We start from the raw sequence: 13,362 nt of genomic DNA, 5'->3' as shown, positions 1-13,362 counted from the left end.
CAATCGCCTTCGGTCGCCTGTCAGACGGTTTGATTTAAATTTATGACCATGGTTTGTCCAAAGCATGTGGCGCAACAAAAAATAAGTGGAACAGTCCATGGAATGGAAGTGAGTTTCGACGGGAAATATCCTTTAAGTTTTATTCAGCTAGCTGAAAATTCACAAATATAAATTGCTGTTTGAACAATCAAACTCGTCGTTTAATCAATAAATTTAATATCTTTTACGACAAAGTAAGCAAGTATCATAAGTAAGTCATGATTTATTCCTTTAGACATTAAAGTCTCTTTTGCATTAAACAACATTTCCTGACTGTGAAATAAGACTTCCCTCTCAGTTTGTAGTAAAGGGTATATGAATCTTCTTGCCTGGGACAGATGTAGGTTTTTCTCGTCCAGCGATAGAATCGCAATCTTATGACCAGCAGTCCAATATGAATTATGACGCTGCAGTTGGTACGTAAAAGTGTGTGTGTTTGAAAAAAGATACAAACTAGGAAGTCAGTGGAAAAGGTTAAGTGAAACGAGCGATGAAATTCAATTTGAAGCCCAGCTTAAACTTCGCCGATGTGGTATTTTTATGAATTGCCCGCCATTTTGTAGGACATCCGGTGGGCGGCGGCCATCTTGAGGGTGGCCGCCATTTGCTAAGTGTGTCAACTTCCGGTGCAGCACACCGAGTGCAGTGTAAGTGTCCTGAAGCAGCAAGGATAATCAATAAAACCGACGGCAGGCGGCGTGCACTTTTTACCACAGTTTATGTTAAACTATTAACAGGATACTGGCTTCCGTAATGAACCAGCTGCCGCCGCAGTCCGTTGTCCCGAGTCCTTATTCCACAGTCGGTAGTTGGTAGTCCGTAGTCCTCGGCGCCAATGCACAAAAAGCGGGTCGCAGAAAATAGAGAAGCCGAGGAAAACAGCTGCATTGTTCACTCACACACATACACACAAGCAGAGAGATGATGGAGAAAAGCGACACAGATGGCGGAGAAAAGCGGGAAAGTGTGAAAGAGAGACATTGGTGCAATGTCCTGGGCCAGTGTGGTGGAAAATCGACACTCAATATTAGCACCGTTTATGAGCTATGAATGAGTTACGACTACCAAGTGAGGCAGACGCGTCAGCCAGCTGACCCAATTTGATGCACTTTAATGCATACAGTTTACATTGTTGACACTTTAATACTAAAACACCGGTAGCGGCAACAATTGCGTTTCCGCTTCCGGTCGAGACAAAAAACGGCGAGCGCATTAATCATGCTCAACAATGAATGAATGAATCCGTTTCAACGGGCACTTCGCTACATTAATTAACTCATAAATCTTTTGTGCATATCGAATGACAGAAATGGGCAAGGGGTCTACACAAATCCACTCACTGGCCAATGCCCCAGCTCACATATACAGCCAATTATTTCTGCCCAAATCACTCGAAGTACGAAATAGGTGAACGAGGAGGCCAGGACTTGGACTCGTTTGATTAATGTAGCCGCTCCTCTGAAATATTGACAGGCCTTGGCAGCTGTCGGCATTGTTTTTCCTCTGCTCTCCACGAGCATCTCTCTATCTATCTATCAAAATGGGTAAAAGTCATTCCAACAGCCCGTTGTTCTTTGTTTCCTCCAAGTGCTGAAAATCGAACTGGGACTATCAATTTGCTTCTGAAACTGCCTGAAAGATGATGAGTGTTGTCGAAATTTATGAAAGTTTAGTTGGCTCAGATTGCTATTCGGTATTAAAGTGATGTTAGCGGAAACTCATATCTTCTTCTAACCAAATATAATCCTACTTAAACTTTTATATTAGCTATAGACAGAAATTGATGATTGCCCATTAATATGTTTCAAATCTCCTATTGCAATCAAAATTTAACAATGCATTATAAATTTTTCAATCAATTTATATTGATTTTTATTTTTATCAATTTATTTATTTTCAGCTTAATATTACAGGATTTTTATGTTATAATGAATATTATATGAAAGGGAATTCATACGATACAAAAGTCATTGAGATCTAAGAATATTTTTTCTCTGTGTAGCGCTTAGCCCATTTGGCTGAATTAGATGCTTGTTCTTGTAGCAAGGGCGTGCCCCAATTTGTCAGATATTCCTGCTGGCGGCTCTAAAATGTCGTGTGTCTTGATTTTATGGCGTGTCGAGTTGCCAGTCGCGGGTGCCATCGTCATCGCCATCGCCATCGCCATCGCCCTTGCCATCAGCATTTGCAGTTTGTGCATTATTTGTATGCATTAAAGATAAACACGAGGCACTGTGTGTCGGGCAGGTGCGCATTAAATTCGCTGTAGCCACCCCAAAATCAGGGGGATACATTACCATTCCCATTCGCGTTCCCGTTCCCGCTCCCATTCGGATACCCCTCCGTCGCCGGCGGGCGGTTGGTGCGGTAAATGCGACATCAAATGGGTGGGCTGGCGGGTGTTGGCGGTGGCTTGCGGCCTGCCATTGTTAGGCAGCCAACTAGTGGGCGTGGCACGTGGTATATAGAGTACTTATCATGATGATTATAATCAGAGAGCAGCCAGCAGAAGGCAGCAAGCAGAAAGCGGGCCACTTGGCGCTTGTAATGTTGTTTGTTGTTGCTGCCGGCACTTTACGACGGCTTGCTGCACATCAAAGGCGCCGCGTAATGAGCAGCACACGCTTACCGCCACGACGCCCGCTGCTCCCCCAACCGCCAGCCCACTGGAAACTACCCACCTACAGCCATGCCTCCACAAGCATTCCCTTAGCCAAACCATTCCCATCCGCCGGCATGTCCTGTCGTCTGCCAGCGCAAATTGACTTTGTCTGTGTGTTTTTGACACCTGCGGCAATTCGTATCCCAGGCCAGCCCTCAACCACCCACGCTTTTCGCATCAAAGATAATTTAAAGCGAACGCGAAACTAGTTCACGGGTAGCTGCCCCTCAGCGAAAAAGAGGCGATGGAGGAGGTGGTGGCAACCTACATATTTGCTAGTTTCGAGGCGTGGCAGGGCCCCAGCCCCAAACCCCGGCGTCTATTTGCTTTTTGGCATGCTGTTTCATAGCCGCAAGTCCCAACATTCTTTAGTTGTTAGCTGCTCTACCAGCAGCAGCCAAAGCAGCAGCAGTTTCAGTTTTTCTGGCGGCCCCAGAAAGTATGCCACAAATTTTAGCTGCGTGCATGAAACTATTACTCGAGAGATCCAGCGATGCACGGGAATGGAGGGAATCACCCTTTGCCGGAATTACCTAGAGCAGCAAGATTGAACTAAAAAAATAAAATCTTTTTAAGATTTTTAGAGAGTTAGAGCATGTCAGTGTTGTTAGACAGATTTTTGAGAAGATAAGATATTTCCGGATTTAATTGCTCTACAATTTATCTTTCGGTATTCCTAAATGACCTCCTCAGTGAGCTTGTCATCTCGAAATTACTTAGCATAATTGTCCATCTAAAATTGGAATTATGCAAAGGATATCTCGTCTGAGAATTAGCATTAACCGTCACATTTCAGTTCCTGCCTCGGGCACTTCATGTTTTCGTAATTCGTTTATTAAATTAACACCTTGGGCTATTATGCATACATCTTGTTGTGATCCTGAAGTCGGAAATTTTGATGTACCCACAAGTCCAGCGAAGTGGAGTCCACTCGTCTGGCTGCTCTTTCTTATGCAAATGTCATTGCATAAACATAATTAACTCGGCCCGGTCAACAGGGCGTATGAAACTTTTTGATGACCAAATAAAAGCGCTTCAAGAGCTTTAGCATGAACCAACTTTCCCGCCCAAGTTTTGCCGTAAAATACAAAAAAATAAAAATTTCAAAATAATCCAGCACCTGTGTCCCTGGCCAATTGTCGTATCCTTCAGGAGAAATATAGTTTCGCAAGTTTGGCGGCAAAGTGAATTCAACAGTTTGGCACTTATGCGTCCCAGCGGGAACTGCTGTTTATTGATAAGCAGATGGGATAATGCAAGTGCCACACACATATACACAATGACTCTCAAAGTGGAGTCAACGGGCCATGAGTGAGATGCATTTCCAGCACAATCCATATCCATATCCCATTGTGTCGCCGCCATCCAGCTGAGCTGTCACTGCTGCCGATTGTCCTGCTCCCGAGTCCTGGTAAATGTTGCTGAAATTGTTGCCATTGTTGCCCCTGTCAGTCCGGCGTTTAAAGCTCAATTGGTTTAAGTGCGAGCATTTGTGTCCCCCTCACTGCTCACTCGCTGCTTACGACCTGGTTACTCCTGCATGAGTTGCGAATTCACGCTGCAAGTACTTGCAGTACTGCCAGCAATTTGAGTGGCTTTGAGCCAAATTAACCGCAGCAACGCCCTGCTCATGGCCCTGACTGATGAAGCTTGCACTCGAGTTGGACACATCATCTGTTAAGTAATTGGCAGAATAAGTTAGCTAGAGTGGTTCAGAGGGCTTGCATCTATTACCACACTCATGGATGGTGTTTCAAGGGGGCCAGGATTTGATTTTATTAATGTTTGACAATCAGGCAGATGTATCATCATCAAACATCTCATCTTTCCCATTTGTTCTGAAGTAGTTTATAAATTGTTGGCACATATTCATAGTTCATACAATTAATTTAATACTTTGTAAACTCTTGTGAGAAGATTTTAAAGTAGCTAATGGTTTTCCAATATGCCACAGTAACGCTGCGACATTAGCGCCGCTGCTGTTGATGCTGCAGTTTCCGGTTCCCCGACAGGAGTACCAACAGCAATTCACCTGGGATGGGGGCAGCAACCCTTTTGCATAGCACTTAGGGCAAGTTACGACTCCCATTCGGTATTCCATCTCAGCACCCCGCATCCTTCGCATCCTGGCCATCCTGTGCATCCGTCCGCCCCGCCTAAATAGTCCGCTGAGTGCAGAAGGCAATAAATGCTAATATTTTATTTAAAACGCTGATGGTGAAAGCAAGTGCATTTCATGCTTCCCCCCTCACACATACACACACGCTCCCCACACACACACAGACCCGCTCACTCTCTGTTTGAGCGAAAATTAGCTTTGTCTGTGTGTCGTGCGTGTGAGAGCTCGAAGCACTTGAAATTAAATATTGCGCATACGCCGCATTGTACGGTTTCAGTTCCACCATTTGTGTGCGGTTCACGCACATTTGCACATCATTTGCCCTGCTCAAGTGACTGTGCAATGGTAGTTGGTAAGCCTCTTTGGACCTAATGCTCAGATGTTTGAGCTCATTTGCAACCCTTTGGCTGCCGCACACACGTGAGACTACATCAATGTTATTTATGCAAAAATAATTTTCAAATGTTTTGCATATTTCCAAAGGTTTTCGGGACGCATATTCATAGCATATCCGTTGGCCAGAAAAAGCCGCAAAAGCGCGCTACCCGTGCCATCAACCCCGATTTGCCCTTTTCCTTTCACGAATCAAGAATCTAATAAAACTTTGCCCAGCTACCTTGCATACATCTGCTTATTTGCTTATCATATGCAAATTTTCATGTTTCAAGTTGAAGTTTTCCTCTCGTTGCTCAACAAAAAACCAAAAAAAAGCACACCATATACACACGCGTTCATATATATTTGTGTATATGTAGGCAGCCCAAGAATGTTTAACAAGCTACCTGAGGGCGCTCATAAGCAAAAGTTCAAATAACAAAATTTCAGATTTTACTTTTACCCGGCAAAAAGTACACGCAAAAAACTCAGCCAGGTATTTTGGACCACCTTTAGCCAGATTACGGCTGTGTGTGTGCGCTCCTTTGATTATACAACTCTCTTTCTATATCTATCCCTTTGGCTTTCCCCATCACAGCTCCAAGTTTTCCCCATTCGATTTGTGTGCTCACTTTTAGCTTTTGGCTATGAATTTTCCGAGCACAACTACAGAGCTGCACCCTTTAGCATTTGCCCAAGAAATTACTTAAAAATATGTATAAATTATGCATGCATCTGATTCCGCACATAATTCTCAGTTAAATTTGCATAATTTGGGAAAAATGCACTCAGCCAGATAGTCAGCCAGCTAATAACTGGCCAATCAATGCGAAGGACGGACCAACTGCAATTATATAAAACATATTTGAATAAATTAGTCACTCGAATGGATTGAGTTGGCTCGGAACTTAAGCATTAACAGAGTTAAATAAATACTAGTTAGGGAAGTACAGAATTATGGCACCTAATTCAATATGAGCAGTTGAAAAGATTGAAGTGTCAAAGTTAACACCTCTTTTAAGTGCAGTTTTAAACATTTTTTGGTGAGTGCAACTTTTTGTGGCACAGAAACGAGTTGATTCGCATGGGGAACAAACGGATTAAGTGCGATGATGACGGGTCTTTTTCAAAGGGGGAGAAGTGAAATTCAATTACGGGGGCGCAGAGACAAAAGCAATTACAGCAACAATGCCAAAAATGGCAGCTGCCGTTGCGGCCATGTTAATATATCAGCCGAGAAGTATGCAACGAAAAAGGCGGCGAGGGAGCAACAAAGAAATGGGATAAGGGACGAAGTGGCACATGCAAAACAAATAACACGGAAATGAAAAACGAACTCGACTGGAAAATTGCAAGAGCCCCTCTGCCCAGAGCGCACACCCATACCATCATACAGCACCCATAACACCCACACACCAGCACACACACACACACATACAGCTCACATACAGCAAGCGGAAGTTGACTCGCCAGCCATTTTGCCGTCGACGCCGTTTCCGGCAGAGCTTCACTTGGTTATTGTTGCTGCTTTTGCTGCGGTTGCTCTGCGCAGCTCTGCCTACTAAAAAATTTACTGGCGCTTAAAAATGCCAGCGAAAAAAAAGAAACAAAAAAAAAGAAAAAGGGAACAACAAGCCGAACCAAACAAAAAAAGAAAAGTAACAAAAATAAAGCACCCAGGCAACTACAAGTAAGCACACAAAAGACGAGCACAGAAATGACATAAAATATTTACCACGCTGAAAGACATTTTCATTTGTGGCACAACACAGCAACAGCAACAGCAAAAGCGGCAGCAACAAAAGTTGGCCAACAACAAAGAGCCTGGACTTTGGACTCAGCCGCAGCTCATTACGAACAAATTGACGGCTAGCTAACAAATAGTTTCTCTTTCAATATTTGCTGCAATTTCGCTGGCTGCACTCAAACGGGTGAAAAAGCGAATGAAAAAAAATTGAGCAGAGAAAGCGGATACAGTGAAATCCACCCCTCAGCTCGACTTACTCGCCAGTCCACTCTGCCGCACCCCTGAGTCCTGCGATCCTGCAACGTTTACGAGTGTTTTTAATGCCACATTTTGGCTGCTCCTGCTGCAGTTTCAGTTTGCTGGGGAAGTGATTGAAATTATAGCCGCCGTCGGACACGTCGAGTGCATTCAATGTCCGTCTCGTTCTCTTTACGGCCATAGAGCTGGTCAGTTATTGTTGATACTTATTATTTTTATATGCCACCACCCCTCCGGCGACCAACAAGTGCTAATAAAATGGCAGCAAGCAGGAAAACAGGATGACGGTGCTTGCTTTTGTGCGGCACTGTTGCAGTGGATTGTGTATCTAGACTACATATATACATACAAAAAATATATACATCGGGCAATTACATAACAATTTGTTCTGCTGTTGGCGGGGAACCTGAACTGCTGCTCATATTGCTTCTGCTGGACTTAATAGCGGTCGTAGTGGACTTCAATCCCCGCAAATGAGGATGAAGCACCGAGCGTTAATTTCACAGATCCCCCTTTCGAAAAAGCGGAGAATTTGTCCTGCAAGTGCTGAAATCAAGCTCGTTCCGCAATAAGCCGGTCTCTTCTCTTTGTCTATGTTTTTTTTTTTGGTCCTCTTCCGATTGCAATTAAAATTGTGGCCCGCAGTCAATGTCAGTTTTTTGGCTTCATTATCCTGCCAACTCCGTGTAACCAAAATGGAGAAGAAACATTTGTGTAATTAAAATTGAGAACAGTGGTATAACACGGGTGTTTTACATAATCGTAATGGTTGTTAACCAAGATAGAATTATATGATCCGAATCTATAATTTTATAGAAATGGAAATGAAAGGGATTTGGTACGAAACTTGTAAAATATTATGCAGGTTTGATATTCTGAAAACATACTCCACTGTGCAGTCGACCAGCAATCGTAGTCCTTCTAAAACTCTCGCAACAAAAAAAAGCCAGCGAAAATTCCATGAGAAAGTTTTGCAGTTTACATTTTTCATTAATGGCTTTGCGAGCTATTTTCGGGGGCAGGACACGTCATCGTCTGGTTTTTATGGTGAGCTCTATGCTCTAACAAAAAGTTTACACACAAACCCACACCCACCCACACACACACACAGCTGACATACAGTATATATTAATAAATAGTCAGCAAATAATATTGCGCATACGCAGCGTTGACAGACGCAGCAAGCCAAATTGTGGCCAGAAATTGGGTGTGCGTGCGTGTGTGTGTGAGGGAAGTATAAATAATAAATAAATATAAATGGTCATATGGAAATGAAAATGAAATAATCTGCCAACTAAGAGGCGCATAAATAGCCCTCGAAATGACATTCATTTTCGTTGGCGTTGTTTATGCCTGCCATTTTCGTTGTTTGGTTGTTCGTTGTCCTGTCGCCATTTTGTGTATATGTCATGTTGCCTTCCCGGCTAATATTATTATTATTATTTTTTTCTTTCCCTGCTGTTTTTGCTCTGCTCTGCGGTCACTGACACGTGTTTTGTGCTGAATTATGCAGACGTCGGTATGTGATTTGATTTATTTCGGGTCGAAAGAGAGCCGCACTTTTATGGAATCAATGCACAAATTACAAACAATTTACACATCGAATTAGCATAATTAATTTAGCCTCGTTGCCAAACCATCAAATTGATAAATGTAATTGGCCAAGGACATTCTTTTCTCCCTCCATCTTAGTCATCACATACGATTTTCTATGTGCACATCAAATTATGGAAAACTTTTCCAGCTGACACATAAAATCTTTTTTGCGCAAAACTTTTGCGGAGTTCAAGGAAAAAGGCTAAAACTAAGGATAGCAAACTTTTGAGTATACAGTTTTCCAGTTAAAAAAGTTTTAAGTTTTAAGTTACAGTTGCCTTGCTTGGGCAAATCTTGAGTCGGCATAAAACCACTTGGTCAAGTGGCCATTCCGAGTTAGCCGAAGTAGCCAGAATTGATCGAGCTGCTCAAGAATATGTAAATATATGTAAATAAGCATATACTTCGTGTGCAGTGTGATGCGCTTTGTTTGTGCCACGTGAAGTTGCATTGCCAAATATTTCAGTTTTATTTCTGCCCAAGCAAACAGTTATTGCTTTTGTCTCAATTACTTGGGTCAATATTTACTGGTGCACATGTATCGTTTCATTCTTTCTCTGCGCTTCTCTGCTTCTTGGCCACTTTTCTAATTGGCCAGAATGCCCAGGAATTAATAATAATTGCTTGTTTGCGCCTAATGTAGCTGTACACGACAGCACTTGAGAATGTCTGCTGAAATAACGCTGGGATTTTTATGCATAAAATGCAGAAACGCATATTGAGTGGGTGGGTGGTGTATGCTGTGTAGTATATGGGTAATTGTGTGGGCTGGACTCTGGGATTGAACAATAACAAAAATGTCGAGTGCATGGGGATGGCAGCCAGGAGACGCCGGAAACGGAAGCATGTTCCAGCACACACACACACACACAGGCACACAAACTCACACTCAGAAACGTGGACATGCTTGTTTGCGATGGTGTCTTGAGTGTTTGAGCCAAAGATTAAATGGTGTTTATGGCTGCACGATGGTGCTATTGGGGCCCCAAAAGGGAACAAAGCTCCAAGACTTTTGACACTTTTGCAAAATTTACGACTCGCACTCCGCTCTGTTTCCCCTGCACAATTGCAGTGGAAAGTTTTTATGTTTTATACTGAAATAATGCTAATGCAAGCTGAACTAAATCCGCACTGCCAAAAGACATTACCCGCAACTTATTTCCATATTTATTTTTGCTCTATTTCCACCACTTTACAGGGTTGGACCTGGCCTAAGATGGGTAGCGTGCTATTCACAGCTGTATTCATAGCATTACACTTTGCCACCGGCGGCCTGGCCAACCCAGATGCGAAGCGACTCTACGACGACCTGCTGAGCAACTACAATCGCCTCATCCGACCCGTGGGCAACAACTCGGACCGCCTCACCGTCAAGATGGGTCTGCGCCTCTCCCAGCTGATCGATGTGGTAAGTGCCCTTCTGGTCCAAGTTACCCTTTTTTGCAGCCAAAGAAAGTCTGGTAACACGTTTAAGACATAAATCAATGGGGCGTTTATCTGGAAAACTTTCAATTTTATAGTTCTCTGGGGTGTTCAAAGTGCGTTTTGTCCAGGGTAAAGAAGAGTTGCAACTAAGCTTATTCTTTTTGAAATTAATTTCCAAGCTCCAAATGTTTAAAATGCCATTATCTAGTTTGCAATGGTTTCGAATAGTTATTACAAGATTGATGGTTATAATTGGAGAGCAACTCCACCTCCTCCTTGATCCCATTCCAAATCGCGTGCCAATTGGTGGACATTTGTTGCTAACGATGCCGCCCAACTGAGCAATCCATTTGTTTGACAAGTGAGCCCAGCTAGCGGCGTTGTTCCGCGATAAGCTTATCAAATGACAATCATAACAGATTAATTCGCGAAAGTCCCGCAACGCCGGTAAGCAGGCAACGGCATTTGTGTAAGCCGCAGCAAACAATCGGCGCACAATTAATAACTGTTTACCCGGCGATTAAAAAGCCAGGCAACTAAGCCAGCCCACTCCCCATTGTGCCGCCGCTTTTTGTTGTTTGCATAATAAATCAATGGCTTTGGCCCAGTTGATTGTTTTCTTGATTAACTATGCAATTGCCAGTTGAAAGGGGCATCGACATTTGAAATTAAGCAACACGCATACATACATATATCAAACATATATGCATTCGTGGCAATATCGAGGAGCTGGCTTAAATTGCAGCTGGGCCAGATCGGTTGGGGCCAGGCAAATGGAGCACAATCTTCTGCTCGGTGTGGCTGCACATGACAGCCGGAAATGGGTAACCGGCTAACAGTTACGTGCTGTTGGCCACACAGTAGCCCTGTTCCCTGGCTCCCTTTCCGCTTCTGAGCTTTGGCTCCTGCTCTTTGCCTCCTGCCCTGCGATGCCTGTTCTTTGGCTTAGTTTTTTGGCTTCTATTTTTTTGTTTTTTGCCCTGCTGTTATAAATCACGCGCTAAGCACCAGGACCACTAAAGGACATGCCAGGCAGGAGCAGCAGCAGTCAGATGCAGAAGGAGTCAAAGCCATGCACATTGGCACCGATCTTCGCCAAAATCTGGTTTAATTAAAAAAAAAGGAGTAAGATAAATCGTTCTATTAATCTATTGCTGGAATTGAAAGTAAGAATAGAGAATATACAAAACAGAATATACATATATCTTTTTCCATGCTTTATTGGCTAATCGAAGTGTTAGCGTTAATTTACTTTTAGGTATCCTTATTATGTACTTGCAAAAGAGTTCCTACTTCTTTCCAAATCACCAGAAAAGGACCAACATTTTTTGGCCAACTCAACCCTTTTAAGCCATTTCCCCTGCTTCCACGCCACTGTGGCCGAGCATCTGGGCAACTGGGCATCTGGCATAAGGTGCTTATATCGAAATTGCTTTTCTGTGTGTGCGAGCTGCTGCACAGAGAAATATCGCACAGCCGCCCTGTGTGCGCTTGACTTCTGACTGGCTTGAAATATTCGCAGAATTTCTTTTATTGCAATAGTCCACTAGTGGTAGTCCACGCTTTGCACCCACTTCGCCCACTCCGCCCACTTCCCCATTTGGTCCTGTTGTTGTGGGACACACGTGTTGCCTGCTTTTCCTTATTGGCATACAATTGCTTGTAAATTCTCCGCACTGAAATCACTGCTTGTGTACATTTTTTTGTTGTTTTTTCCGTTGTCCTGGAAATTGCAATCAACTGTCAGAAGGACGAGGGAGAAAGAGAGAGAGGCAGCGAGCGAGGGGCGGCTGAAAAGTATGTGGGGGGCAGCAGCAAAGCAGCCGTGCGTTTTGGCCGTAGAATTTGTAATTTGCAATTTTCCATCTGCTTGCTCCTCGGCCACCTGATCCATGCCTGAGTCTGGCTTCAGGTACCTTGGGCTTATTAGTTGCATAACTGCTGCTCGACCAGGTGACAGACATACTGTGCATGCAGGACGAGAAAGGCAATTCCTGTTGGCCATCACAATACCAGCTGCATTGTAAGACCGGCTTACATTTGCCCACCCAAAACGCATTCAAATGGCAAATGTTGCACATTTTCGTGCCAGTTAATTGCATGTTGCCCATAAATTACACATATGGTATTATTGGGGAAATTGAAACGGAGACCGAAATTGGGCTCTGTTCAGCCGGGAAAGCCCAAAGCCTTTTGTGTGCTCCTGTTGCAATCCCAACCAAATTAACTTTTCACATTCTATGCTGAGGTACATAAATGTGCTGCAAAAGGCTTGTGGAATTTACAGAGCTGCAGTTTAATTGGAAATACCAGGAGAAGATATCTTAAGTGCAACCAGAACTAGGTCAATATAAATGTAATTTAAAATGGCACTATATATGGTGTTTTAGGGCTAACAAAAGAATACTTACAACCTTAGTCAGGACTTATTTCCTATTTCCTAGACGCAAGGTACACCTTTGAGTTTTCCCAAGTGCATTAACTTGACCTCTTGCATTTTCCCCCTACTAATTGTCGGAATTAGAAAGGCCTCCTGAAATAAGCCAGTATTTCATGATATTTTCGGAAATTAATTTACTGCTTATTCAGCTTACACCGCCTTTCAAAGGCGGCTCCTGCTGCTCCTGTGGTCACAGGACACTTTTTTGTGTGCCGAGTGGAATGCCTTTTGCAAAGTTTATTTACAGCACACAGGAAATTCGATTTAAATTGTAAACAAGCCCAGTCAGGCAAGTCATGGGCACGGCGCCGGACAATCCTCTTCCTGCCCAGAACTGGGGGATCCGGATCCCTCGAGTAGGTAAACCTGTCACACACACACAGATACCCAGAGGATGCAAATCCTGCTGCAGGACGACTGCTTAAAGCACTTGGCTTAAGCAATTTAAATGCTGCATATCCTGCATCGTGTTAGAGAGGCGGAGGGCAGAGTCCTGTATCCTTGCCCCCGCCTAAGTGCGAATAGGCGAGACGTGCAACAACGACAACAGCAACACCAATTACAGTCCTAGGTGCGAACTGCCCCAGGACCGCCACTAATACGAGTACAACCACTACAACTACTCTGGAAGTCGGCATCCTGATTGCAAATTTCTCAATTTCTTGTGAGATAAGCTGCGGCGCAACCACTGTGCTGATGCG

At 43.6% G+C, this 13,362-nt stretch overlaps 1 protein-coding gene across 1 annotated transcript in view; it reads left to right on the top strand.

The window, feature by feature from the left end:
- LOC117144738 (acetylcholine receptor subunit alpha-like 1) overlaps positions 1-13,362 on the top strand; it is a 48,457-nt gene that overhangs the window by 19,687 nt on the left and 15,408 nt on the right. The window contains exon 2 of the mRNA XM_033310090.1: positions 9,995-10,204. Coding sequence (XP_033165981.1) covers positions 10,013-10,204 — 192 coding nt within the window. The 5' untranslated portion in view covers positions 9,995-10,012. The remainder of the gene's footprint in view (positions 1-9,994; positions 10,205-13,362) is intronic.

Source organism: Drosophila mauritiana, chromosome 3R, assembly GCF_004382145.1.
Source record: "Drosophila mauritiana strain mau12 chromosome 3R, ASM438214v1, whole genome shotgun sequence".
NCBI lineage: Eukaryota > Metazoa > Arthropoda > Insecta > Diptera > Drosophilidae > Drosophila > Drosophila mauritiana.
The sequence above is the reverse complement of the archived record's forward strand: the minus strand, read 5'-3'. Positions and strand labels throughout refer to the sequence as shown.